This window comes from Sphaerodactylus townsendi, linkage group LG16 (assembly GCF_021028975.2).
Source record: "Sphaerodactylus townsendi isolate TG3544 linkage group LG16, MPM_Stown_v2.3, whole genome shotgun sequence".
NCBI lineage: Eukaryota > Metazoa > Chordata > Lepidosauria > Squamata > Sphaerodactylidae > Sphaerodactylus > Sphaerodactylus townsendi.
In genome coordinates, this window is record NC_059440.1 from 29,406,557 (window position 1) to 29,432,524 (window position 25,968).

A 25,968-nucleotide genomic window follows, 5' to 3' on the forward strand; every position below is an offset into this window, starting at 1 on the left:
TCGAAGGCGGGGCGGGAGCGGAGCAGCCTCCCCCCGGAAGGACTGCAGGTGGGCGGGGGCGGGGCTTAGCCCCCCAGCATAGTCCGCCCCGCAGCCCCTCCCCTCCGCAGAGCGGCATCCCCGGTCTTCAGCCCCCCCCCCCGCAGCAGCGGCTGACGTCGCCTGGGGGGCAGAGGTCATTCCGGGGAGATCTCCAACCCCCCCCCCCTGCAGGTGCTTCTGCAGGGGGCAGCGCCTCAGTGGGGGCCACAGGCTGCCTTTTGCCACCCCAAATCCCTCCCACCCCCCGCACCCTCTTCCAGCCAGACTCAGGCAAGAGCCTATTTCACGCAGCAGGGAGTCCCCCTGCCTCAGACAGGAGTTTGGGCTCTGCAGGCTTCAGGTGGTTCCTGCTCCTTCAGACCCGGCAGGCTCCCAGGCTGCTTTCATCCCTGCCCTCAGCAAAGCCTGCTTGGCACCCAGTCCCCAAATGGACACAAACAAGAGCGAGGAGAGGGAACAGCGCTTTTATTTTGGGAAAGATGAACAAGACGGCCCCTTGGGCCCAGAGCCAGCCCACCCACCCACCTACAGTAGATTGGCAGCAAAACTTCTTGTGGAACGCCTGCCCCTCTCCCCCCCCAGTCATGAACCCACGGCAAGGCCTCCCACTCAGTCCGATTTCTCCTTCTCTTTCATATGCAGAAATACGATGCTGAAGAGGAAGACTCCCACCATCATGGAGAAGGCGCTGGCGTAGTAAGGGTAGGCAGAGGGGATGAAGCGCTCATATTGCGTATGCTGAAGGGGACGCACAGACACCTGGCAAGGAAGACAAAAATCACAGCACTGCAGGACACCACCCATAACCAAGGTGTAGCTCTCAGCACATACATGTGTGGCGGTCCCTTCTCTTCTCCCCTTCCTGCCCCTCCCAAACATACCCACAAGCTGACCCCAGCACCTTACAGTCCTCGGACCAAGCGCCACATTCACTCCCCCAACAGCCTGATGCACTGTGCCCTTCACAGGCTGAGGAATGGTTTTAAGCACATAGCATTTAAACTGAGAAATGCAGGCTGCTTACCTGTGTAGATGAATAGAGATGCGTGTAGCCCAGGCGGTTGTAATCCACTTTAAACTGGAACACTCCATAAACATCAGGAAGCTTGAACTGGATGCTGTACTTGCCTCCTAGGAGCCAAACACATTTGGAGCTTCATAGTAACTTACAATTGCAGCATAAGGAAAGCCCGCACCTGGAGCTTCACTTCCAGCCCCCCTGACAGAACTTGTCCCAAGAAGAAGGCATCAGCTTCAACCATTCACAGCTTCTAACATCAAACCCACTTCTCTTCATTGTGAGACTGTTTTACAAGTAAGCAACTAAAAAGGTCACTTTCCTGTATGAGACAGAACTGATTAGCGTGTTCATACTGGAAGCAGTTATGGCTGCGTCTGTGAACACATACCATCAGTAACTGCAATACCTAACCTCGACTACAAATTTCTACTTGCACAGGGTTTTTGTTAGCCTGGTGCCTGCAGCAAGGAAGAATAGCCCTAGCTGCACAAGCAGGGAAACCTTTGTAAACGGCAATAAAGATGGCGGCTTCATGTTTGGGCCTGCTGATGTGCCACAAAAAAGAAAAACACAAGGGTACACAAGGGAAAAGGGAGGCAGCCTAATATTTTTAAGGTACCAAGGATTTCTGTGGGAGGCTGATTTTGGGATAAAGGGAGGCAAAATGGCTGCTCACCATTCCTCTTCAGGAAAGTCCTGACGAACGGATCGATGCGGACAAACTCGAGCTGAATGTCATCCCCATCAAAGGGGATCCACTTGCCCTCAGAGAGCTTTTCAATCACAATGCTGTACTCCTGCAAGACAGAGGAGACCCATTTGCATGGAAGGAGCTGAAATAACCACCAAGCTCTCTTCTGCTGCCAGAAGACACAGGTGGGAATCTCACCACTAAGTCAGTTACAGTGTAGGCGCTTGGGGGTGCTGTCTCCCCCACTCGATGGTGGGACACCTCTCCGACTCGAAGGACGCCCTCTTCCTTGAATACCCAGCGGGACAAGGCCACGGCCAGCTCGTAGTTCCCAGTCTGGGGGTACCTGAATTACACAAGGAGAAAAACAGGAACCGTAAGAAAGACCCACTTTTCCTCAGGGACTGGGCCAGAAAAACACTTCTTTGGTCCAGAGCTCAGCACATACCGTTGAGAGCCCGGAGTAGCTTTCTGCACAGCAGAGTTGAAAAATGCATCGCTGAAGAAGTCCAGGGAACCGCTGAAAACAACGCGGGCATTATTTCGGGCCTGGAGACCAGCAATCAGGAGCGTGTTCTTCCCCACAGCATGAGGGTACTAAGGAGCGACATGGATAAGGCTTACTGGGCAGCAGCAGGCTCAGTGCAAGGGCCCCCCCACCTTCCAACAAAAATTGCACAGCCCACATTCTTAGGCTCTTGCAGGGTGGACCTGTCCGCACACAGACCCTTAACAAAGAACAAAATGGCAAGGGGAAATATTGCGATCATCTACCAAATGAGTTTTTGGAGTGCCTTTAAAAATCCAGAAGAGAACACAGGGAACACACTTTTTCAACAATGTACGCATACCCAATTATTTAAATCAATGCCCAAAAAAGTAAAGGAGAAAATTCAAAACATGGATTCAGCAGAATTGTCTTAATACACTGGATTGCTCAAAATCTTGTCTCGGACACCAACACAGGCAGCAGTGCCTCAGGAAAATGCACAGCACGGGATCCTGTGGCCAGCCCTCACAGTCATTCCACCCAGGGAACAGAACCTAGCCTGAGCTGGAGCTTCCCGTCTGGGGGCCTACCCATACCTGTGTGATGGGCTTGTCTGGGAAGAAGGAGTACGAGGTTGATGAGCCAGTCAAGATGTCCAGGACCAGTGGGTTGTCAGGGTCAGCCACCATCCTGTGCAGAAAGTGTACCTTGAATGAAGGAAAGCAGCGGGAAGACTCCCAGCAGCTGAAGGGGCTGAGCCCAACACAGCCGCAGAGAGGCAAGGTCCTCCATCCCTCTCTTTGGGGTGGACCAAGAACGTGTCTTCAGAGAGCTCTTGATGATGCAAAGCGTCCCGGAATCAGCTGAAAAGGGCACTGACAAGGCAGTCTATGTGCACATTCCAAAGTGAATAGGCCAGGTCGGCTTCCCAGTCTAAAGGAGCCATGCAGCATGGCCAGCAGCAAAAAGCTTTGATTTTTGACCCAGGAGACTCACCCGACTCCCCGGAAGAGGATGGGGTTCAGCGGCCTTTTCCCCACAATTGTTGGAGCCTTCAGGAGATTTTCAGAGTCTGCTACAATGAGAGTGTGCTGCAGAGAGAGAGAGAGAGACTAGTCTGTCTCTCAGGGTTTGACTAATGACCAGAAGGCTACTTTTCAGCAACTTGTTTATTTAGATTTACTCTCTGCCCTTCACTACAGTCTCTGAGCAGCTACAAAGAGCAAGCATTCCACAGGTCCCTAGTTGCTGGCTTTGGGGACTGCCAAGCTCCTCCAGCTAGCTTCCTGCCCTCCATGCTCCTCCTGGCTGCCAGGTCTCCCATGTTCCATCCCAGGCTGAGCAGCAACATCTACACACTGCAGGAAACAGCAACATCCCCCTGGGCAGCCCTGAGATTTGAGCACACCCAACACCTACTTGGCCCAGATCAGACACGTCGTAGTTGTGGTGGTCAATAGCAGCTGTCTTCTCCTCATCAAACTCTATCCCACATTCGCTCCCCAGCTCTCGAAGAGGGTCACCTAAGAAACAGAATGACATTGTGATTGCTTATGGGCACAGAAAAGGGGGCTCGCCAGCTGCAGCACTCACAGCCTTTGCAGGAAGGCTCTGCTGAGGGTTGTTCTATGCAAAAGTAACCGATGCGTAGCAAAAAAGCAAAAACGGGGAAGTGGAGAAATCCCACTTCATTTAATTTTATTCATTTATTCATTTTAACCTTTAATGGCATATAGATTTAATTTTATTAGTTTACAGGATTGGTGTCCTGCGTTTCTGCCCTTTCCAAAAGGGCAAAACAATCGTTCATGTGAAAGAGGCCAGAAGTGCTCTGGAAGTCTAGGTCTGCTGATCTTTAAAGGCTCTGGTTCAGCTCCCACATAGGTCAGAGTTTTCAGTTTCCAGCTCCACAGCCAGGATGAAAAGGTAAAATCCACATAACGCCAATACGTTTAGTGTCAGCAATCGTTCTTAATAGCATTTATGACTCCCATTGACAAAAAATGGCAAAGAATGGGAGCAGAAAAGGAAGATTGCTGCCAAGGCCTGTCTACCCCCTCAGGTTTGCATCCAACCAAAACAAATTGCAGATCTACACCTTCCTGCTTTGGCTCTAGCAACGGATAGCACTCACCGATATCTGAACTGGCAGCTACGAGAACATTTCCACCCCCATCAATAAAGGCAGCAATAGTCTCCACGTTGATGTTGCCTCCAAACTCTGAAATGAAATAGCCGTGGATGACAAAAAATTGCTGACAGGGACATTCTGCAGATGAGCCCCACAGACATAAACAAACAGCAGAGGTTCGGCCGACGACCACAATAAGACGAACAAATTATGTTTTTCAGAAGAAGTGTGAGAACAAAGATGAGACCTTCGAGTGTTTTTTGGAACCTCACAAGCACAACTCTTGATGGCCCTTGTGGTCTCTTCCAACTTTAGATTTCAAAGTACTTACTATGTGGTCTTACGCTTCCCAGCTTGTAAAACATGAGCAGTTAAAAGTGCCACCGTTCTTAGGCACACAATGCACATTCAAAAGCACATTCTCTACACCATTTTACTTCTGAGGCGACTGTGTCGCACCTTCTACTGACGGAGAAAAGACGATCAGGTTGTCATACAGGAACTCCCCGTATTTGATGAGAGACAGGCCAGGGTCGTCAGCAGTCCTGAAGGTTAGATCAAAGCCCCTGTCTAGACGGAAGGAGGGGTGGGGGAGGACAAACACACAGGAAGCCTTGAGGAAGGGAAGACCAAGCAGAGAAGCCAGCCAGCCCCACTCGCTCCTGCCACGCCAGCAGGCCAGTTCTGCTCCCTGTGGGATCAGGCCCTTGAGGAGGCGGCCAACCGAGGGGAGAGTGGAAGGAAGGCAGGAAAACCCCGCTCGGAGAAGGAGGGGGACGACGACGACCCCCTTGTGGCTCTCGACGGGGGCATCTCCGCTCAACCGGCGCTCTCTCTTGGGCGGGAGAAGAGCCCCTGCCTGGCTGCACCGGCCCGACGCCTCCAACAGCTTCCTTGGCGAGCGCCTATTCCGCGCCCGGAGCCCGCAGGCAGGCAGGCAGGCCCCATCGCCAGAAGCCCCTCTGGCCTCGTGCCCAGCCGTGGACAGACACCGATCCAGGCGGGCCCGGAAGGCGCAGGTCGGCGGCCGCGGGGGGAGGGGGGGCAGGGAGCCGGTCCGCCGTGGGTGGGAGGGTGGGGGGCCCGGCCCTCTCTCCGCCCCTCGCTCACCGGCCAGGCTGCGCAGGAACAGCGAGTGGGTGTCGCGCAGGTTCACGCTCTCCAGCAGCACCAGCGTGCGGGGCCCTCCGCCCGCCACGGCCGCCGCCACGGCCACGCTCAGCACGAGCAGCCCTCCGGCCCCGGCCGCCGCCATCTTCACAGGTCCCTCGGGCAGGGCGAGGGAGGAGCGCCGCCGCCGGCCCGCCAATCAGAAAAGGACGCTGCCTCACGTCCGCAGGCGCGACTACGCGCGAACCTCCAATCAGCCGAGTCCAGCTCCCGCCAGGCCCGCCTCCCCTCACTCGGGAGCCAATCAAGGGCAGACAGCTCCGGCCCCTCGAACGCTTCGTGGTTCTCCCACCCGCCGCCGCCGCAGAGGAGGCGCGTCAGCCTGAGACCAATCCGACGCCGCGACAGGTTCTTACGTAGAAAAAGAGCGCCAGCCCGAACGAGGGTTGCCATGGCAACGGAAGCGCCCGCCGATTTTCCACCCCAGCGGTGACGTTTCCCCCCCGCCCCCCACACAGAAAGACCACACAGCAAATGGCGTGGCGGTTGGAAACGTTTATTTCGGGCGACAAAATATCTCGGCTGAACATCTGACAGACATCAACTGCCGCCCCACCCCCCCACCCCTTGTACGCAGGTCCCGCCTCTGACGGCGCTACGGGCAGCTTTTGCTGACCACGCGCCACGTCCAATACCCGGGGCGGGGTGTGTGTGTGCTCGGTCTGCCCTGCTTCCCACTTCCGTGATTCTTGTCCCATTGGGCTGCTGTCCAGCGGGTGACCTGCCTTAATTCCTCTTGACAAAGGCCAGGTATAAGTAAACATTTAGGATATAAATAAACATGTCTATGAATAAATAATCGTTTAAAATATAATCATTTTAAATAGCAGCATGAATTAATTAATACCGTTAAATAAATAGCATGCCCACATGAAATTCCTTTCCAATGACATCTGACCACAGGCAGGCACTTGGCAGCCCCACGAAGCCCACAGGAAGATGAGCCACAAACATTTGCCAGGAGAGGCACAATTTGGAATAAAACGTGATTCTTCTCAGTGCACTTTGAAGTCTTCCTGGGGCTGCAGGGAACTGTTGCACGAGGAGGAACATTTTCCCATTTATCTTACATACCTGCCCCCACTCCTCAAACAGGCCAACTCCTGAAATGTAACAGCTATTATGAAATATTACAGCTCTACAAGACTCACATGGTTTTGCTGTTACAGACTAATCCAGCCACCCTTGTAAAACTGATGTTTCAATAACGTTTAATTTACAGATTGTATTAGTGGTCCCCCCCATATAGGTAAAAGTGGTCATCTGGGCAAGCACTGAGTCATTACTGATCTGTTGGGTAGCATCACATTCTATTGACTACGAGGCAGACCATGTTTTGAGAGTGGTTTGCCATTGCCTTCCCCAGTTATCTACACTTTACCCCAGCAATCTGGGCACTCACTTTACCAACCCCCAAACCAGGCAAATATAAAAGAGGCTGAAAGAGCAACATCCTTACTGTAAATTTTGAAAATTATTCTTACCGAGTCTAAGCAATGATAATGAATCACTGAAGTTAATGTGATGTCTTGCCCTGAATTACTAGAACAATTAAGAGGGTGTTGACCGCTCCTTAACGCCCAGAGATGTTGATGTATTGGAAGCCTTTGGCTAGATAAGTTTGCTATGGACATTCATATTCTACTAAGCTGAGACTGAACCTGTACTATGAAGGATCCATACCACATCAGGACCACTAGGCAAGCCAAAGAGAGGAAAGTGTGGTGCTGCTTGGATACCACAACGTTGTTTGTACAACTCTACATGGATGATACAGATGGTTAAACAAGAGTCCCTTTGCCATTAACCTAGTTCTGGCTGGACAGCCAGAGATTTGCTGGCACTATATAACCACGAAGCCTGCCGGCGACTCTGCTGTCCTCTCCACTCGTTCTCTGCTAAGTAATCTTGCTCCTCATAACAATGGTTTGCCCGGCCTGCAGCCAAGGAGCAGAACAGGCCTCCTTTCATCCCAGAGTAGTGATCCAGCAGTGCTTCCATGCTGGGAAACTCCACATTCAAGTGCTTTCATAAAAAAACAAGAGGGGAAGGGGAGAAGAAACAACAAAATGAAAATGTGCTGCCCATCTGTAAGCAAGCTCTGCTACTAGAAGAATTGCTATGATGTCAGAGAGAGTCTGCTTGTTCTAATTGCTCAAGAAGAACATTCAGCTATGAAATTGTGAGAAGTTATCTGAGTAAGGTTTAAGATTTGCATGAGGAAAGGTGAGGAAATGGGTGACCCCAAAGGAGGAGGAGAGAACCTGAATAACATACTTTGGACTTGAAGCACTTTCTGCCTGGTCTCAAGGGAAGAAATCCAATCTCTCCCCCCCCCCCCACATCATATCCAACTCCCTAATAATTTGTTCACCCAAAATAAATAAAACGTGATTCTTCTCAGGTGCCAAGGTGACAGACAGACCAGGAGGGCCTCAGAAGAGCCCCACTGGATCAGGCTGGTCCATCTAACCTGGCACTCTGTCACACAGAGCGGCCAACTAGCTACCCTGGAGGGCCAAAAAACAGGGAGTAGAGGCCTCGCTGCTGCCTCCCAGCACTGGCATTCAAAGGCTTAATCTACAAGGCCTTGTCTGGCAGGGATCATCAACACCTAATTCTTCAACCTACAGTAGGTTTTGAAGAGAGCACAGAGCTGCCCCCCATCCAAGATCTTACCTCAACAGAGTATTTCCCAAGCTGGCTCCTGTAAATCTGGTAAGGAATGACTCCACACCGCGTCCTTACCATAAGACACCACTGATTGGAGGAACCTGGCTCTGCCCAAAGAAGGAAGGCCCCCAGAACGTCATTTCGAAGCAACGTCAGTCCAGCATCCCTAAGAAAGGGACGGGAAAGAGGAATGCAGGACATGAGCCAAGCCCTGTTGCTGCAGCACCAAACACAGGCCTCACTTGGAGAGACTAATCAGCTGGGAGCCCAGTCAGGTTGTTCCCATCAACAAAGTCATCAGTGCACGGCGGATCTTCTTCAGCAGGCTGCCGCCTTCCCCTGGTTCCCCTCAGTCGACCCTGAAGGCCCCTGGACGTGGGGCACACAAGGGCGGGCTCTGCTCACCTGTCAATCCCAGCAAAGGACCAAACGTTTTCCATCAAGCTGCTCTCACTGTCAGGCAAGTAAGCCAGGCTGCCTCTGCTCGCCCGGCCATCGCAGCTGGTGTGAACTGCAGCCCGAGAGAAAAGCGGGGAGATGGCTGTCAAAGTGTGTTGCATCCAGAAGACCCCTGAGTGACACCCCAGTCCCCACCCAGGAGAAGCTCTGCTGTGCACGGAAGAAGGATAACAAACAAGAGGAAGCATTTCACAGGCAGTGGATAGACCAACAGACCCCAGGTTGGCCGAGGCTGGACTTACTCTAGAAGCTAAAGGGGCCTTCCACAAAACGGCATGCTGCAAAGCATCACAGACATGGCCCCTCTGGACCACCAGATGTTGGCAGCAAGCCGCAAAACTGCCAGGGGCACCCACGGGCTGTTTCTGAGAAAAGACTGGTGGTCTACAGGAACCTGGTCCAGGAGGGGCCTCCTTGATTTTGTATTTGGGAAGGCTACAGGACACGGCAGCAACTCAGAGAGCAGCTGCCACTGAGCTGTGTCAAAAACCAGCCAACTCATCCCCCTGTCCTCCCTGCTGACCACACACAGAGCAATGCAACCCCAGTGGGGCCTGCACTTCCATTGGGAGCCACAAAGCTCATCGAGCTACTTCTCGGGCATGAAAGGTACAGCTGTAAGTATTAATCAACAGCTGCAACAATTTCCGTCTCTTTCCCCACCACCCCTGCAACTTTGACTTCTGACTCGCCCTCCGCCTTCTGAACACTCACACATTTCCCGAGCACTCTGCTGCAGCTGAGCTTCAAAAGTGCACCCCCGATAGGCTCCAGAGCGGAGGACTTTGCTGCGGATGGCTTTCTTGCGCACCAGGATTGGGGAGCAGTAGAGGTTCCCGGGCCGAGGGCCAACCAGGCTGCTCCGTTCCTCCAAATCCAGCCTCTCTCTCTAGGAACAGAACGGACACGGTCTGCTGGGGAAGCCGAAAGGGAAGTGCTCTGAAGGTGGCATTAAGGCTGCTCAGGGCAGCATGAGGGGTGCACACGGCCACTTCCCTTCTGCCATGGCCCATCTGCAAGATTTGATGCCTCTTGGAGAAGGGGACTTTCCCGTTATTACACCCAGCTTATTTCATATTCATTTACAACCCGCCCGAGGGTCCTCAGATGGCTGACAAGCACGGTGGGGGGCTCACACCATCCACAGCAAAGCCCCTGCAAGAAGCACAGCCATAATCAACCCACCCACAATCTCGGGTCTGCTGTTTTCCTCAAAGCTAGTAGGGAAGGTGCCTGTCAGGCTGTGTGCAGGAGCCCATCCCAGATGCGGCAGGTAAAAGACGGTCCCTGGAGCTCCCCCCCCCCCTGCTTACCACACTGACAGAGGAGGCAAAGTCAGCAGGGCAAGGCAGCCTCCGGAACGATACCAGGGCATTGACGTTCTGCGACACCTCCTCCGGGCTCAGAGACTCCCACACAACCCGGCTGTCTGTAGAGGTGGCTCCTGGCAGCCCTCCTGGTTCCCGGGGGGCAGGGCCACTGGGGGCCCAGTCCTGCTCCTCAGGATGCAGCAAGAGGTAATAAATCTGGAAGGAGCGGCAGAGCAGCAAATGCAGTGTCTGGACCTGGGGAGCAAAAAAAGGCAGGAGGAGTCGGTCACATCTTCCCCGGTCTCCTTTACGCAGCGTGAAGCTGGGAAGCGGTGGAGGTCAGCCTCCTTCCCACACGGCTGTTTCCTGTTCACCAGCCAGAAAAAACAACAACAATGTCTTCCATCACATCCCACTAGAAAACCATCCCTGTACGACAGTGCTACGTGTAGCGGTGGTACTATAGACTGCCTGGTTTTCTTGTGCTACTGCAAATACGTGTAGATGACTGACAGTTTCTGAAGAGGAGAAAAATCTCTTCTTAAAACGTGCTTGCTTCTCCTTTGGTCCCCCAGCATACAACCCCACAGGGCAGCAGTGTGGGTCCCAGCCCACAGACCCCCACCTTAGCCCATGTGAGCTCCATAGCTGCTCAGTCCCTGCCCGCCTACCTCGCAGGGCTCGCCGCCCACAAATAAGTGGCAGAAGAGCTTCCCAGGAGGGCTGGAGGGATTGCGAGCCACAAAGGCAAACTGGCACTCGGCAGGAGTCCACGTGCTGTAGAGGATGCGCTTCAGATCATGGGCCATCAGCAAGACCTGTGGGAGGGAGGGAGGGAGGGAGGGAGGGAGGGAGGGGCAGCAAAAGCGGGGTGGGGGGGGTGTCCCGCATCTGCCCTGAGCAGAGGCCCTGCCCCTAGCCTCTCCTTTGCTCCTCACAGCAAGAAGCTTGTGAAGAAGGCTGGGCTGAGAGCACAAGGACACTCTATGCCCCCCCCCCAATGCACGCACACCCGAGGGGCTCTGGGCCTTCAGGCTTCGGCAGCCTCGTCTTCCAGCCCAGCCCCAGCCCAGCCCAGCCGCCTACCTCGCCCTCCGTGCTGTACATTTTCAGGCCTTGCAGGCAGAACTTGAGGATGACGGGCCGCCGCCTGGGGCACTCCTGCATCCGGGTGGGCGTGGGATGGGGGACACAGGAGACAGGTGAGACAGGTGAGAGGGAGAGCCGGGGTCCGGAGCATCTCCCGGGAAAAGGCCTGCTGCGGCAGCCGCCCCTGGCCACAGAGCCCAGGGCCGCATCCCTGGTGGTGGTGGTGGGGAGCACCCCTGCTTGGCACGCGGTGGGGACCCCTTCAGCTCGGCCACTCAGACGAGAGCGCCCGCCGGCCGAGGGTCTGGCAAGGGGCACCCGCAAGGGCCGGGGGGGGGGTGCGTTGGGGCTGCGGAAGGAAGGAAGGAACCGGCCCGGGCCTCCCCCCACCCTCTGCCCCGCAGGCAGCCTCGCCGGCCCAGGCTCACCTTCAGGCGCTGGAGCTGCTGCTGGATGGCCGCCACCTGCCGCTGAAGCTCCGCGTCCTCCACCAGGAACGAGCCCACGTACTGCGAGGAGCAGAGGCCGGAGCGCGCGGTCAGCCTCTCCCCCGGCCTTGGGCTGCCCCGCCCGCCTCCCCCCCCCCCGCCAGCGACCCCAGGAGCCCCCCGGCCGCCCCCTCCCTCCCCCCCTCCGGGCTGCTGTAGCCGCCCCCTCCGCCTCACCTCCACCAGCTTGGCGGTGACCCTGCTGCTGCCGCCACCGCTGCCCCGCTGCTGCTGCTGTTGCGTCGCCACTGTCGCCTCCGGAGCCCGGCCGGCCGAGAGCTGCGGCGGCGGCGGCTGCTTCTTCATGGCTGCAGGCGGCTGGGGAGGCGCGCGCCCGCCCGCGCCCAGGTGAGCATCGCCGGCCCGCAGCCAGGCGCGCCCCCCGCCCCGGGTCACCCGCCCACGGCCGCCCGCGGCATTGCCGCTCAGGCGCCCCCGGCCCGGGAGCTCCGCTGCTCCGGTTACCTGCCCGAACCACCGGCCAGCCAATCGGCGGCCAGGAAGGCGAGGCCCCGCCCCCGCGGGCGGCCGGGAGGGATGGAGACCAGGCCCGGCAGGGGAGCATCCGGGACCCGCCGCCAGGTGACCCCGGAGGCGGCGGCGGCGGCGGCTCTGGCAGGGCTGCTGCCCGCCTTGACCAAGGCTGGCCCGCAGCTGGCAGCAGGAGGCCGGGAAAGGGCGGCAGGTGGGGCTGCCAAACAAGCAGGGCGGGGGAGGCCAGGCAGGAGTGGCCCCTCCGCCAGGCTCCCTTAGATGCCCGCTGTGCTTTGCTGCACCTCTGCCAGAAGGCCGGGAACGGGCACAGGCCGGGAACGGGCACAGGCCGGCCATGGGCTTGGCACAAGGCAAGGGGGGGGGGGAGGGCATCTAAGCCTTAGTGGACATTGCCTTGTGGCCAGCCCATTCCTGGCCTGCCCCGGCCTTCTGGCAGAGGTGCAGCAAAACACAGCGGGAGACTCATTACAGGGGGAGGACGAGACAGAGAGCCTGCTGCCCTGCCCCTGGAGTCGAGGGGACCCAGCTGTCCCCAGGGAGGTGCAGGAAATCCCTGCCCGGCATCTGAAGGCCCTCCTGGGCGCCCCAGGTTCCAGCTAGCCCTCTGGGGGAGTTGTGCAAGGATCTGTCCTGACCCTTTTCAGCCCTGAAGGACGCCCTCTGACTCTGACTGCTACCCTCTGTGCTTTTGCGCAGGGACACCTCATTGAACAGGCTGCAAAATCCACTCCCACCCCCTGCTCCCCCATAACAAGTAGAAAGAAGCCCCCTTCGCACTACAGAGAGGCAGAAGCACAGAAGCCCCAGGTCTGGCAGGGGACTCCCCCCTCCCTCAGCCAAACTATTTCTACTTCACCTGGTTAGCAGAAGCCTTCAAAAGACAGTCATGACCTGCTAGGCCCCCAGATCACTTTCTGGGGTGGACACATGTAGGGTAGGACAGGGGTCCAACCTGATGCCCACTAAGCAGGGAGGGGGGGGGCTCTTGCTCCGGGCTGCTGTCAATGTGATGCCTCAGCCCACCCCACCTGGGTCCCAGGCCAGGACCTTCTGGCAGCAACAAAAGACACAGCCCAGCCAGGCCTTCAAGTCTCGGTTTTATTTAGCAAACAGCAAATCCGTTCCTTATTGGCTCTACGTGAGCAAACAGAGCAAACAGATAATTCTCTTGACATTTCTTATGCTTTTTTCCATTAAAAAAGGGGGCAGCAAGTGACAGAAAAATGCAGATTCCTCGTCTCTCTTTAAAAAGAACACGTTTCAAAAGTTGAGTTCGTGACAACCTTTTTTTAACAGACGGAGAAGCAACTCCTGGGGATGGGGGGGGAGGCGGGGGGAGAAGGCAAGCAACTAAGCTAAGCACGAAACCAGCCCCGGCAGGGCCCAGATTCCCCTCCAGGTTCTTATGGGAAAAGACCAGTCTGGAAACCCAGGGGGGGCCTTCCCCAAGCCAGAGCAAGAAGGCCCCTCCTGGCCGTCACCTCTGCCCCCCCCCCCCCAAAGCAGCGGCTTCCGCTTTCTAGAAATATAGAAATTTGCTTTGCAACCCCTGTACAAAGAAACGTTTGCTTCGGGGGAGCCCTGGGCTGCCAGAGGTTGGTTCTGAGGCCAGAGAGGGAGGGAGAGGGGAGGCCCGGCTCAGACCCGAGTGCTCAGGGAAAGGCAGACTCTGCCGGCGTTGGGAGGTTCTGCTTTTTCTCCCCAGCTCAAGGAAGGGAGGGGAAAGGAAAGAGAGAGAGAGAACTAGGTACGCGTTGAACTAAGATACAAGGGCGTTTTGACCATACAAAGCAACTCGAGGTGTAGGGGGGCCCGAAGAGGGCAGGCTCCTCTGCCCGGAAGCGCGCTCACTTCCTTGCCCTCTGGGACTTGGCAAGCATTGACTTTTGGTCTTGCTCTGGTTCCTTGGCAGGGGCTTCACCTCCCTTCCCCATGGCTTGACAGCTGGCTTCTTGGGGGCAGGATCACAAGCGCAGAGGCTTCTTGGGGCTACGGCATGGGGCGTTGGCTTGGCTTTTTTGGCAGGGGTTTTGGCCGCAGGTGGGGGGGGGCTGGCTTTCCCACGGCGCACTGTGGGGGCCTTGCGTGGCTTGGGCTTGGCCTCTCGCCGCTTCACCGGGGGGGCCCTGTTCCGTGCTTTTGGCGGGGGCCTCTTCTGCACCCTGCTGAGAGAAGCAAAGGACCTCAAGCCTGGGGCTGTCTGTTGTGCCTGCATTTTCTCCCATGTTTCTCTGATGGACTCAACCCAAGGGAGCGATGCCAATTTGCGCCACTTCGCTGCAAGGGCTGGCCCCAGAAGGTGACAAACCACCCCCCACCACCCCGGCCCATTTCTTGTCTTGATGACGAGGCGGGCAGCAATCCCCCCCAGCCCTCGCCCCCGGCTGCCCCAGACCTTTTCTTGGGAGGGGGCTCTTCCTCCTCAGACTCCTCCTCCTCAGACTCTTCCTCCTCAGACTCAGACTCCTCCTCTTCCTCCTCCGAACTGTCCTCTTTCTGTTTGTCTGGGAACAGAACTCCAGGGCTGTGGGGGGCAGGGAATGGGCACGTTGCCATGAATGAAAGCACCCCCAATCTACAGTGGCAACACCCCTGCGTCCAGGAGGCGGGCAGAAGCCAGCCCTCCCTGCTTGCCACCCAGCTGCGGGTTGACGGGTTTTGGGGCAGGGGGTTGGGGAAGGCCCAGCTGCCAGACAACCACTGCTCCCCCACGCCTGGGCAGCACAGTGCAGGAGGAATGCCCCCGCCAGGGGCGTCCCTCACCTGGGGTAGTAGGGGAAGCAGAGTTGGAAAGTGCCGCTGAAGCCCTTCCCGGAGATCTGCTCCATCCAGCCGTTCTTCTCACACTTCTGCAGGGTCCTCTTCAGTAAGTGGACTGTGGGGCGGGAAAGAGCAGCGGAGGGAGAAGGCATCAGCACTCCCGCCAGGCAGGCAGCACCCAGCCCTGCGTGCAGACACCTTCCTGTCCTGCCGCCAGCCCACTTTCAGCATCTCTGTGGCCACTGCAGCCTTCAGTCAAGAAGCCAAGCAAGCGCAATGGAAAAGGAGCCAAAAACAAGGTCAGCCCTTGGGCCTCCTGAACCCTGCGGGGGCCACACGGGGGCAGGAGGAGAGCTGGGAGGGTCCTGCAGGATCATCCAAGTCTGGACTGCTCACTCTTGAGAACATTTCTGTCTCCTTTTCCCAAAGCCTCTCTGGAAGTGGACTCCACAGTCTCTTGGCGATCTGGTCCTACACCAGATCTCTGTCTTTTGGGCTCCCCTCTCAGCAAGGTAAAGCAGGGAGCCATCCCTGGGGAGCCGCCTGGGCGGCCGTGGAGGGGCAGAGAGCCAGAAGAGGCCAGGATGGGGGCAATCGTCACCAAGTTCTTTCTGAGCCGCCTGCCAAAAGCTGGCCTTTCTCTCCACATTCACATTCCTTCATCTGATTGGCTCCCAGCACCTGCTGCCCACTCGCTTCACCAGGCAAAGCCACGCCAGAACCCTTCCAGGCACAGACTGTGCTCGGAGCTGCCCACGGACCTCGTGCAGCAACCAGGAGACACCACATCAAAACGAAGGAGCCGGGGGGGGGAGGGGGGGCACACACCAAAAGCATGGCTTCCAAGGGGCTGGAGAACTTGACTCTGACTAGCACACTGTTCTCTTAACAAGACTGGCACGCACACAGTCAAGCTAAAACCTAAGAGTGGGGTGGGATAGCCAGAGCTACGTGCTCCAAGTACAAGGGAGGGAGGGAGGGAGGGAGGAAAAGGGGTGGGAAAGCACACATCTGCACAGGGCTTCTCCTGAGGAACATTCAGAGATCAAGAGTTGCTTTTCCTGGATTGTGCAGCATCACGGGGGGGGGGGGGGGGGGGAGGGGGAACAGGGGTGTGAGGACAGAGGAGGCGCTGCATCCTTTCTCCGCAGATGTGCTGCATAGCGTACAGCAGGGCCGTTCCAAGCCTGGGGAACTGGAAGTGGTGGTGGTGGTGGGGGGGGCTCTTCCTACCCTGGAGGCTGGTGTTTGTCCCTGGATGCTTCTCTAAGACATATTTCTTCAGGGCAGTGGTGGAGCAGGTCTTGGGCTCATTCATGGCCGCGATGGCAGACAGGATCGCATCCTCCATCAGGCTCCCGCCCAGCAGTGGCTTCTCCCCTGATTTCTTCAGCTGGTTTGCAAAGAGAAAGGCACAATTAACAGCCGGGGCAGCAGCCTGTGATCCAGGCAGGCCACTCATTGGGAGAGGGTCTGGTCCCCAACCTGGAATGTCCCGGAAGCCCCTTTGCCCGTGATCTGCTCCAGCTGCCCCTTCTCCACTGCTCTCTGCAGGGCGTTCTTCAGCAACTGGGGCCTGTGGGAGAGAAGCCAGGATGGGGGCATCATTTGCAGGGAAAGCTGGAGGAGGACCTTTGGCCCATGAATCATGAACTTGGGGGACTCACTGACACGAGATGGAAAAACTGATCCTGGCTTTACATGGGGACTAGATACATTGCTGGGAGACGGGTCCATCAGTGCCTAACGGAAGTCCCGTGGCTGGAGGCAGCACACTGTTGGGGCCAGCGAGGAAACCACGACCTCAGTCTGTGCTTGGCTTATGGGCCTTTTAGCACATCTGGCTGGCCACTGTGCGGAGGCAGCAGTAGGTGGTCCATCCAGCAGAGTTTGTGGGGCTGCTCTTTGCATATGGTGCCCCCCCACCCCCACCCAAGTAAGTTCCACAGACCCTGACGCCCCTTCTAGGCCAAAGAGGAGTCTGCCCACTGAAGGTGTGCCTGTGGAAACCCAGCCCCCAAAGGAGCTGCTTTTGATATTCTAGCATTTGTACATAAGCTGAGAAGAGCACAACATTTATTTTTTGGGGAAGGAACAGAAAACATTTTAGTAAAATAAGCTTTCAATATCCCAAGAGCGCAATGGCCGTTCTCTAAGCCCAGGCCAGGCTGCGCAAGCTCAGAGGTGCTCTCTCTGAGCACTACGGCCACCGTTTCAGGGCCGGGGTGCTTTGCAAAGGAAACGGCTGGCTGCTGTTAGTACGAAAAGCGCAGGATGAGTGCAGCAGTCCCACAGGTGACAGAAAGGCTATTCCCCCGCCCCACCTCAGAAGAGCTGAGGGACAAGAGAGGCGCTGCTCCACGGCCCTCCGCACCTACCTCACATCCACCTTCAGCTTGGGGTAATATTGGGAGACATATTTTTTAATCAGGCTGTAGGACGCCTCCTTCGGCTCACAGAGGCGGGTGAAGGCCAGCGGGAGGACGTCTTCGAGCTTGACTTGCTGCTCCGGACCAGAGGCTGAAGTGCTCCTCTGAAAGACAGGGCAGGAGCTCTCCGTGAGAACCCGCAGCTGCAGGCGCCAAGTGGACTGCCGCGAAGCCAAGGCCGGCCGTCAGCCACTCCGGGCAAATTTCCCTGCGCCCACCGACACACGCGGGGTGCCAGCACTCACCCACTCCTCAACACGCTCTCTGTCCAGAGCAACTCAGCCCTCGGCTTTTCTTCCAACAGAAAGCGAATCAGACTCCTCAAAGTCTAAATACTGCAGCCAACTACAAGGAGGGCAGTTTCCACCCCCAGCCCCCCTCCTTTGCCAAGGAGGCAAGCAGGACAGCAACAGGCAGGCATTGCTGGCCAAAGGGCCACTCAGTCCTCGGCCATGAACGCTCTTGGCGTGGCTTCCTCCACTGGCTTCCATTGTCCCTTTGGACTCAACGCCAGTCAGACACGCAAACTGTGTGAAGGCGGAAGCAAAGCAAAATGGTGGAACTGGGTGGTGGCGGCGCCTGGGTCCTTTTGGGCAGAGAACTGCCTGCAGTAATAGCTCCAAATAGCCCCTGGTTTGACTCGCCTGCACAGGCAAGCTCTCCCTCCCTTCCCAGGAATATGGGAGAGAGGGGAGGGGGAGAAACATCAGCAGCTTCCCTTCCAAATCCTCACTGCGTCTGCCACCGCTGGATGGCTTCCACAACGGACAGCCCCACGCGCCCTGCAAGGGAGGCCTCAGCAGTGACGGCGCCTGGGTTCAGGGGGTGCTACTTTTTGCAAGACCAGCAAGACTTTTTGCAAGACCAGGCATGCTGCCTGACCTTCAGCCTTACCTTCCGTTCTCTGGATTTTGGAGCCGTTTTCCCTGAGTTTGGGGTCACCACAAAGCTCCCAGAAGCCCCCTTTCCTTTCACCTAATACACAAAGGGAAAGGAAGAGCAGTCCAAGGGGGATTGGCTGCATCTCACTCTGTTGCCCGGAGCGCCCCCCCCCCCTTCTCGAACATACCAAGGCCACCTCCGTTCTTAGCCAGGCTGAAGAACAAGCGACTACAGCCTCTTTGGCAGGACCGACAGCCCAGTTGCCTTTGATGGCGGGCCAGCCAATGGTGGCCCTGGGGACACTGGCTCCGGGATGCTCTCAGCGTACCTGTCGAATGACTCCCCTCTCCAGTTCCCTCTTCAGGGCCTGCTTCAGGAGGTAGCCTCTTCTCTCCAGCTCCAGCGACGGGTACTTGTGGATGATGTACTTACGAATGGCCACGACCGAGGCCCCTCCTTTCTGGTAGCAGGCCTGCAAGAGATCCAGCCCATTCACAGGCTGAGAACCAGGCTGAGCTTTTTCAGGGTGGAAGGGGGAATCCTGACGGGGAACCAAAATGCGGCCCCCAGAGTCCCCCTGGACACCCCCCCAATTTCTCCCTTGCCTAAACAGTGGTGCTGTAGAGTAATCAAGGTGATGCAACTATGTGCCCATCCACTGGTGGCAAACAGAATGCCAACTTGGCATTAGCGGGATTTGCTCTCAGTGACGCTGGAAAAGGGAAAGCCTCTCCAGCTACCTGACAGCAGCAGCAGCATTTTGCTGGACAGGGACAGAAAGATGATCCTGAAAGAAAAGGCTGGCCAGGGCTGCAGTTGCTGAAGGCGGCTGTGAAAAGGACACTCCCACCCACCTACCCACGCAGCACCACCGTCACTGCTCTGCTCTAGGCAGGCGGGGTTGGGATTGGTTTGTTTGCAGAAAGGATTTGTGCGGGAGCTGATGCCGGCGTGACGGTGGCCCTGCTGTGCTGCTACTCCTGGCCCCTCTCCTTTCTAGGATCCGTTCTGGCCAGCAACACTGCTGCGCCCCAAACTCAGCACAGTTCAGGCTTGCCTTGATGGCCTCGATCAGAATGGCATCCATCTTGGGGCGGGAGGAGGCTGCCATCTGCGTCTGCTTCTGAGCTCTGGCTAGCTGGCTGGCTGAGAGGGTCGCCCAGGCAGGAATGGTCTTCTTCACTTTCTTCTCCTTCTCTTTTGCTGCATCCTTCTCTCTGCACGAGGAAGACAACATGGGGAAGCCATCAGGCAGGCCGTGGGAGTGTGCACCATGCGAGGCAGAGAATCAAAGCAGTGCCGGTCACCCGTGGCAGAGTTGCCGTGGGAGCAGCCACTGGACTCTGCGTGTGTGTGTGTAGAGGAATTAAATTCCTGTTTAAAAATCACTTGCTTATTGTAAACTGAGGAAAGTGGTAAATAAGAAGATCAGGCCTTCTCAAGCGTTTTAAGCTTCCTGGTAGTCTCTCCTCTCCACAGATAGCCTCGTCCCCACGCCCCCCCCTCCCGCTCCAGAAGGCACGGTGCCTTACTCCTTCGAGGAAGACTTCCCCTGCGACGTAACCTTCTCGCCTGCCTTTTCCCTCCCAGCCTCGAGGCTCGCTTCGGGAGGTCTGCCCACACTCCTTGGTGGCTGACGGCGTTTCGTTCCCCCGCTCCTCTACGGTGGAAGCAGATTCCTCGGAACTGACATCAGGTTCTGTGGGCAAAAGAGGCAGCGCGCAGGTTGGGTAGATGCGGGACTGAGCAGCACTGCCCAAGGACCGCCAGGGACACAGATGCTCCCCAGTGGCCAACGGCCAGAAACCCCAGGAACAGGACAGGAGGGCTGCCTGCATCTGATCTGCAGCAGCCACACTCCTTCAAGCCTCTTCGCAGTCTCCAAAACCAGTGGCAGCTCAGTCAGCCCCCATCCCTGCATCCCACTGGCCTGGTCCACACCAAGCTCCCAACTGCCCCCCTGCTGGCCCCCCAGAGGTGGTGCCCGGGAAGACCTGCCTGCAAGGAGCTGATGACTTTACCTGGTTTGGCCTCTTCTGCTTCAGCAGGCTTGCTTTTGGGAGGGGTTTCCCGAGCAGAAGAATTCACAGCCCTGCGGATTGGCATGGTATCGTCCTCGGCCTTCTGGAAGGGATTGGAAGCAGGCCAGAATGTCACAAGGAGGGGGAAGACTCCAAGGGGCTCGAAAGCAAAACGCAGAGGACAGGAGACCCCTTGCAGGCAGCCTCAGCGCGACCCCCTCACTCTCCTCCCATCAAGGGAAAGTGGAGCTGCGTCCGCGCTCACAAGGAGGCTGCCGCCGCTGCCTGCTCCCCACTCCACTTGCACGACCCAGAAGAGAGGCCGTTTCAGCTTCCGCTTGCTCAGCCTGGCAGCAGCAAAGGGACCCAGTGAGGGAGGGAGACCTCCAGGAAAGCAGAAGAGGGGAAGCATGTTTGCACCTACAGGAGCAGGGGGGGGCGGGGGGGGCAGGGGGTGGAGCTTGATGTGGCCCCAGCCGCGGTTCCTACAAGCAGGGGAAGAACAGCAGAGCAGCTCCGCTCTGAGCCGGTCCGCGGGCCAGCGCGGAGCAGGGGTCAGCCCCTACCTCACTGAACTTGTCCAGGGGAGCGGCCGTTAAGAGTGCAAGCGTCTTACGGTGTGCGGGATCCGCTTCGGACAGATCGGTCGCCATTTAAATTAATGCCCAGCCCCAGTGTGAGGGTAACACTTTGGAGCCCTGAGTGTTAACCACAAGGGGGTGGGCTTCCTAACAGAGACAACCTGAAGTGAAGAGGGGAAACAAGAGCATAAACCATCCACAGCTGAACTCCACTCACACTGCAGAGTTAAACAGACAGCAAATCTCCCGGTGAGAGGGGGGCCGACCAGTTCCCACTGTTCCCTGTTGGACAGCCGAGCTAGAACTAGCCGCACGTCTGCTGGCCTGGAGGCCTCACCCGGCCAGTCCAGAGCCAGAGGGCCAAGGAGCTCCTCCGTCCTCCTGGCAAGCAGGAGCAGCAGGGCGCAGGCGCCCCGAGGGCCAGGGACAAACAGCCCTCGACTCCCAAGTGCCCGGGGCTCATCTGTGTTCAGCATTTAAAGACCTCTATGGCAGTTACTGCAGATGGGAGAAACTTTGAATAAATAAAGCACGCCATGCACCCACGGCACCCAGAGGGCTCAGGGCAACAAAATGCTACTGGCCCAGGAGGGCAGCTCCCCCCATTTTACCTTCTTGGGCTAATGTTAAACAATCATGTGCTGAAGGCAGCTTACAATACACCCCACCCCACCCCCCCCGCAAAAAATCTCAAGGCAGTCCTATGCTTTCCTGTTTCCCTCCCCCCCACAATGGATCAAAGAAGCACAAAGCACAGGGCAGGGGGGGTCTGTTCTGCACCCCTCCACAGGCCCAGAAGGAGGCCTCTGACAGAGCCCGCTACCCTATGGGACATTCCTGCTTTCAGGATGATGACTGTGGATTGGGTACAGAAACTTCAGCACAGAAATTTAACTAGAGTTAATTCCGATTCAGTCCTTGTGAGAATTTCACTGGAAGACCCAGTTTCTTTTATATCTCAGCAGGTAGCTAAATTTTGTATGCTGGCACATAATAAGCGAAGAATCATGTTAGGACCAAGAGCCAGACCACATGAAGGTGACCGTAATAATGCTACAAGCTGATGATATTTTTTGTGTACAGACTTACACCATGGATTTCTGAACAAATTCGATTTTTCTTTTTTTTTTTAAGGTTCTTCCTTTTTCTTGTTCTTCTCTACTCTTTTTTGCTGGCCTAATGGCCGTAATAAAACTGACTGACTGAAAACTGACCGGGGCTGCCGGCCTGGCCAGTGATTTGCTAGGATTCCCTCCCTCCATCTTATTTCTACTCCCCCTTCTGTGATGGGGCTGGTGAGCCAATAGGAAGACCACCGAGGGGCCTTTAATAAGAAATAGCTGGGCTGGTGGCAGGAAACAAACACCCGACAGGACACGGCCTCGGCATTTTCATTCCTTGAAAGTCTGGGTTCACTGGACACGTTAAGAGCCGCCCTGTTTCCAGCAGGACAGCCTGGAAGATCCACAGGCAGCCTCAAGCAAATTCTGGGGGCGCCCGTTCTGATGATGAAAATGGATGAGATCATCACTGCTGGACCTTAACTCTCCAACCAGAGGCTTTGCTCAGAACCTGCACAATGTTATCAGCCTCCCTCCCGTCCCCTTGACCTGCCTTATTTCCTGACTGAGAAGCCCCAAACTCTTCAGGCTTTCCTACCTAGGGAAGCGTTTCCAGCCCCTCCGTCACCACCTCTTTCTGCCCTTTGTTCAGCAGGGACTGTCAGCAGTATTCCAGGTGAGGCCGCACCATCTACGCAAGGGCCCTGCAGGTGCTGGCTGTTTTATTCTCATCCCCTTTCCTAGTAATTGCCAGCAGGATATTTGCCTTTCTCACCACAGCCACAAACTGAATTGACGTTTCAATTTTGCTCTCCGCTTCAAAATCCAAGACCTCTTTTCATCTCAGCTTCAGTCAGTTCAGATCTCACAAGACTTCTCGTGCGCACATGTACCACTTTACACGCTTTGAGCTTCACTGGCCACAATGAGGCCCACTTACCAATTTGGTGGTATCTTCTTGTACTTCTTTTTGATCCACCTTGGGTTGTCATCTTTCTGAATAATTTGGTATTTTCTGTAAACTTGGCCACTAGACTGCGCCCCCCCCCCCCCCGGTTCCAGATCCTTTCTGAAGCATGGGGCCCCAATTCAGATCCTCGTGGAACCCCACTGCTTGCTCCCCTCCAGTGCGAATGCCACCTGCCGATTTGCAGTCTCTGCTTTCTGCTTGGCCAATTTTTATTCCATCAGAGGACCGGCTCTCTCTTCTCATGATGGCCAAGTGGACTCAGGAATCTTTGAGGAAGCCCCCCCCCCCCCCCAAGCCATTCAAAAGGATAATGTTCACGACATCACCCTTGCGCCTATTCTTGGCTAACATTCCCAAAGAACCCCAATAGGGTTGCTGGACAGAATTATGGGAATAACTGGAACCACACCAGACACTGAGAGCTGTGTCCCCTCGTCTTCCTCCCCCATGAAGGTTTTCCAGGCTGCACCTTCACCTCCTCCACAAACATCAACTGCTGCACAGTTTAACAGGAGTTCATTAAACAAAAACGGCTGCCTGGATGCTTGAACGAGTCTCGAAGAAAACTCGGTGAGGTGATGGACTGTCCAACGGTGAACCTGCAACCCACGGGCGGGCCGGATTCGCAAAGGGAGCCCTGCGTGCCCACTGGTGACCGACCTTCCATCCACTCCCCTGCTCGCTGTCCCCTGACCAAGGACCAAGCCAGCCCCCCAACGGCCTCCTGGCTCCCCCACCATCGCCACCCCCAACAGCCATGCAGCCACAGCCGGCCAGCAACACCTTGGCGCCCGCTGCTCTGCCCCAACAGCCTCCTGGTCCCCGCTACCTGAGCCTTCGGGGAGGGCGGCGTACAAATACAGTAAAGAAATAAATAAATAAATACCACCCCCACCCAAACGCCAATCCAGCCTGTCGGAGCAGCAATCACCAGTGGGTAGCGCACCCGCCAAACACCCAACTCAACCCGTGACACCCCCACCTCCTACCAGGACTGGGAGCAGCAGCCCAAACTCACCCGCCTTTCCCTGACCCACCTGCAAGCCCGGCCCCCACCCAGGCCGACGCCCCCACCCCCATGGCAACCCTCCCTCGCCCAACACCCACCCCCGCTTGGCTGGTAAGAGCAGCGCTGGGGGGGGGAGCTCCGTCCCTCGCGTGCCTTTCCCTGGCCCCAGGGGCCCCCACCCCTGCACGCAGCCAGGTCGGAGCCGGGGGCAGTGGGGGGGGGGATGCTCCAGCCGTCCCGCGGCCCACTGCGCGGGAGAGTGTCTGCTGGCCCCCTCGCCCTTTGACAGCCTCGCCCCGCCCCTTCGCCAGGGGCTTTGCAGCGGGGGGCTGGGCGCGGGGGCTCGGGGGGCGTTCAAGGCGGCCTGCCGTGGCCGTGGGGGCTTCGCCACGCGTGTTCTCAAGAGGCTGGCTGCTCCTCCGCCGCCGCCGCCGCCCCCGCTGCCAGTTGAAGGCCGGGCGGGCAGCCGCCGCCGCCGCCCCCCACGGAGCCCCTCCCTCCCTCCCCCACAGAGAGGAGTCCGGCCACCGCTGCGGCCGTGGAGCGGCTGGGCCTGGCGGGCAGCGATGCACGGGCCTGTCCATCCCCCGCCGCCCGCCACTGCACGGGGCTCCCGGAGGAGGCGGCGGCGCGGCCGAGAGCGCGCCCGGATCCCGGCCCTGCTCGGGGAAGAGGCGGCGGTGGCGGGGCAGAGACCCAGGCGCGGCTCCCGGTATTTGCATATTGAGCGTTATGCAAATAGGCATACCTACCGCAACATGCAAATCAGCGCCCCGCCCCCCCGCGTGACCTCTGACCCTCCCGCGGTTCCGCCCCCAAGGCTCCGCCCGCCTGTCACTCACCGGCTCAGGGCCGTTCTCGGCCGGCGCGCCAGACACAAAGCTGCGGAGCCCCGAACAATGGCGGCGGTGGCGGCGGAACCGGACGGGCTCCGCGGAAGGAGGGGGCGGGACTAACGCTGCGTCGGGCCAATGGCAGGCCGCGAGCATCTTTCAAATGCCAGGCCGAGGTCCTGCCGCCCTCGCTCCAGTGCAGTAGCCAATCAACAACGCAGCCCAACGCATGCGCCCTCGAGGCGGATGCCCATAGGACACCCTTTGGGGGGAGGTGGCTGTGGCGGAAACAAAACAAGAGCGGGAGCGTGCATATGTTAGCGCGCGTGCACCGCGACTGGAGGCGCAGGCGCTCTTCCCTCGGCGGGAAAGAAGCCTTGAGGGGACTGCCGGCCACGCCCCCTCCGCTGTAGGCGTGTCCGTCAGGAGGGGGCGGGGCCAGCGGGGTGAAGCGTCATCGCCTTGTGGGGCGGCGGCCTCGCAGGACACGTGGGCTGCAAAACAGCACGAAAAGACGCGTTCGGTGCGGCAGCTCCCGCCCAAGCCACGCCCCCCCGCCCCTACAACGACTCAGGCGGATGTGGCCCAGGAGGGTCTCCTCGGCACCACGCGCCCCCCTCCCACAGGGGAGACCGCCCACCCTTCGCCGGAAGCACCTCCGGTGGCGGCGAAGGTCCAGCAGCCCCCCTTCCTCTAGCAGGGACCTCGTGGGGCTAAGCAGGAGCAAAACAGCAGGAATGGGTGGGCGCCAGGGCGGCAGCAAGGGCCAGAGCCGAGTGGCCGCCAGCCATCCCTTCCACTTGGTCCTCCGCAGGCAACTTGCAGAGCGACTCCAGGAAGCCCTGCAAAATTACGAAGCCCCGCGAGCCACAGCTCAAACTTAACCTCTGGAACGGACGTGCCCAAAAAAGCATCACAGATAAAAGGAAAAGGAGTTGAGGCTGGCAAACGCTGGGAGGGGGGGTGTGTGTGTTTGTGTGTGTGTGTGTGGGGGGGGGGGCAAAATTTTCAACCAGCTTGACCTACAAATGCAGGACACCATTATTACAAGGTATCCCATAGATGTCTGCAGCCCCCGCAGGACAGACTCCTGCTGTCACTTGTCACAAAACCATAAAGAAATAGCATGCTATGTGGCCATCCAACATCTTGGAAATCAACATGGTTGAATTAGTTTCACGACACGGCCGCCACTTCCTCAGCAGTCTGGAAAAAGGAGGAGAAGGGTGAGCTGTTCTGGATCTCAGGTTCCTCAACAGATTCACAAGATACCAGGATTTCAAAGGAGAAATGCTGAAGATGACAGCGGGGCGTCTTCTGAGGGAGGATTTCATGTCCCCTGTAGACTTCCCAGAGGGCTATC

The 25,968-nt window shown here is 57.4% G+C and overlaps 3 protein-coding genes across 3 annotated transcripts; all 3 read right to left on the reverse strand.

Moving 5' to 3' along the window:
* Positions 1-490: 490 nt before the first annotated feature.
* DDOST (dolichyl-diphosphooligosaccharide--protein glycosyltransferase non-catalytic subunit) lies at positions 491-5,669 on the reverse strand. Its single transcript, XM_048518943.1, has 11 exons — positions 5,486-5,669; positions 4,835-4,945; positions 4,379-4,465; positions 3,664-3,767; positions 3,241-3,335; positions 2,841-2,934; positions 2,203-2,351; positions 1,953-2,100; positions 1,740-1,860; positions 1,067-1,173; positions 491-801 (listed from the first exon to the last, which is right to left on the reverse strand). The coding sequence occupies exons 1-11, from the start codon at positions 5,628-5,630 to the stop codon at positions 652-654; spliced, it is 1,311 nt and encodes a 436-aa protein (XP_048374900.1). The 5' UTR covers positions 5,631-5,669; the 3' UTR covers positions 491-651.
* Positions 5,670-6,027: 358 nt separating this feature from the next.
* Positions 6,028-12,053, reverse strand: SH2D5 (SH2 domain containing 5). The gene is made up of 9 exons (XM_048518942.1): positions 11,742-12,053; positions 11,505-11,585; positions 11,074-11,148; positions 10,659-10,805; positions 9,991-10,242; positions 9,392-9,566; positions 8,624-8,729; positions 8,225-8,384; positions 6,028-7,570 (listed from the first exon to the last, which is right to left on the reverse strand). The coding sequence occupies exons 1-9, from the start codon at positions 11,868-11,870 to the stop codon at positions 7,349-7,351; spliced, it is 1,347 nt and encodes a 448-aa protein (XP_048374899.1). The 5' UTR covers positions 11,871-12,053; the 3' UTR covers positions 6,028-7,348.
* Positions 12,054-13,143: 1,090 nt separating this feature from the next.
* Positions 13,144-20,893, reverse strand: HP1BP3 (heterochromatin protein 1 binding protein 3). Its single transcript, XM_048518913.1, has 12 exons — positions 20,718-20,893; positions 20,152-20,254; positions 19,695-19,829; positions 19,188-19,345; positions 18,459-18,602; positions 18,143-18,223; positions 17,198-17,352; positions 16,305-16,395; positions 16,053-16,212; positions 14,823-14,934; positions 14,455-14,583; positions 13,144-14,221 (listed from the first exon to the last, which is right to left on the reverse strand). The coding sequence occupies exons 1-12, from the start codon at positions 20,802-20,804 to the stop codon at positions 13,819-13,821; spliced, it is 1,758 nt and encodes a 585-aa protein (XP_048374870.1). The 5' UTR covers positions 20,805-20,893; the 3' UTR covers positions 13,144-13,818.
* Positions 20,894-25,968: the final 5,075 nt, after the last annotated feature.

Excerpts from the sequence above, each read along its gene's own strand:
- DDOST (XM_048518943.1), bottom strand. The coding sequence starts at position 5,630 with ATGGCGGCGGCCGGGGCCGGAGGGCTGCTCGTGCTGAGCGTGGCCGTG. Across the intron at positions 2,935-3,240 it reads ATCCTCTTCCGGGGAGTCGG|GATGGTGGCTGACCCTGACA; the intron begins GTGAGTCTCCTG and ends CTTTCTGCACAG. Across the intron at positions 1,861-1,952 it reads ACACTGTAACTGACTTAGTG|GAGTACAGCATTGTGATTGA; the intron begins GTGAGATTCCCA and ends TCTGTCTTGCAG.
- SH2D5 (XM_048518942.1), bottom strand. The coding sequence starts at position 11,870 with ATGAAGAAGCAGCCGCCGCCGCCGCAGCTCTCGGCCGGCCGGGCTCCG. Across the intron at positions 11,586-11,741 it reads TCACCGCCAAGCTGGTGGAG|TACGTGGGCTCGTTCCTGGT; the intron begins GTGAGGCGGAGG and ends TGCTCCTCGCAG. Across the intron at positions 10,806-11,073 it reads TGTACAGCACGGAGGGCGAG|GTCTTGCTGATGGCCCATGA; the intron begins GTAGGCGGCTGG and ends TCCCTCCCACAG.
- HP1BP3 (XM_048518913.1), bottom strand. The coding sequence starts at position 20,804 with ATGGCGACCGATCTGTCCGAAGCGGATCCCGCACACCGTAAGACGCTT. Across the intron at positions 16,213-16,304 it reads GGGCTTCCGGGACATTCCAG|CTGAAGAAATCAGGGGAGAA; the intron begins GTTGGGGACCAG and ends TTTGCAAACCAG. Across the intron at positions 14,584-14,822 it reads TGCTTCCCCTACTACCCCAG|CCCTGGAGTTCTGTTCCCAG; the intron begins GTGAGGGACGCC and ends TGCCCCCCACAG.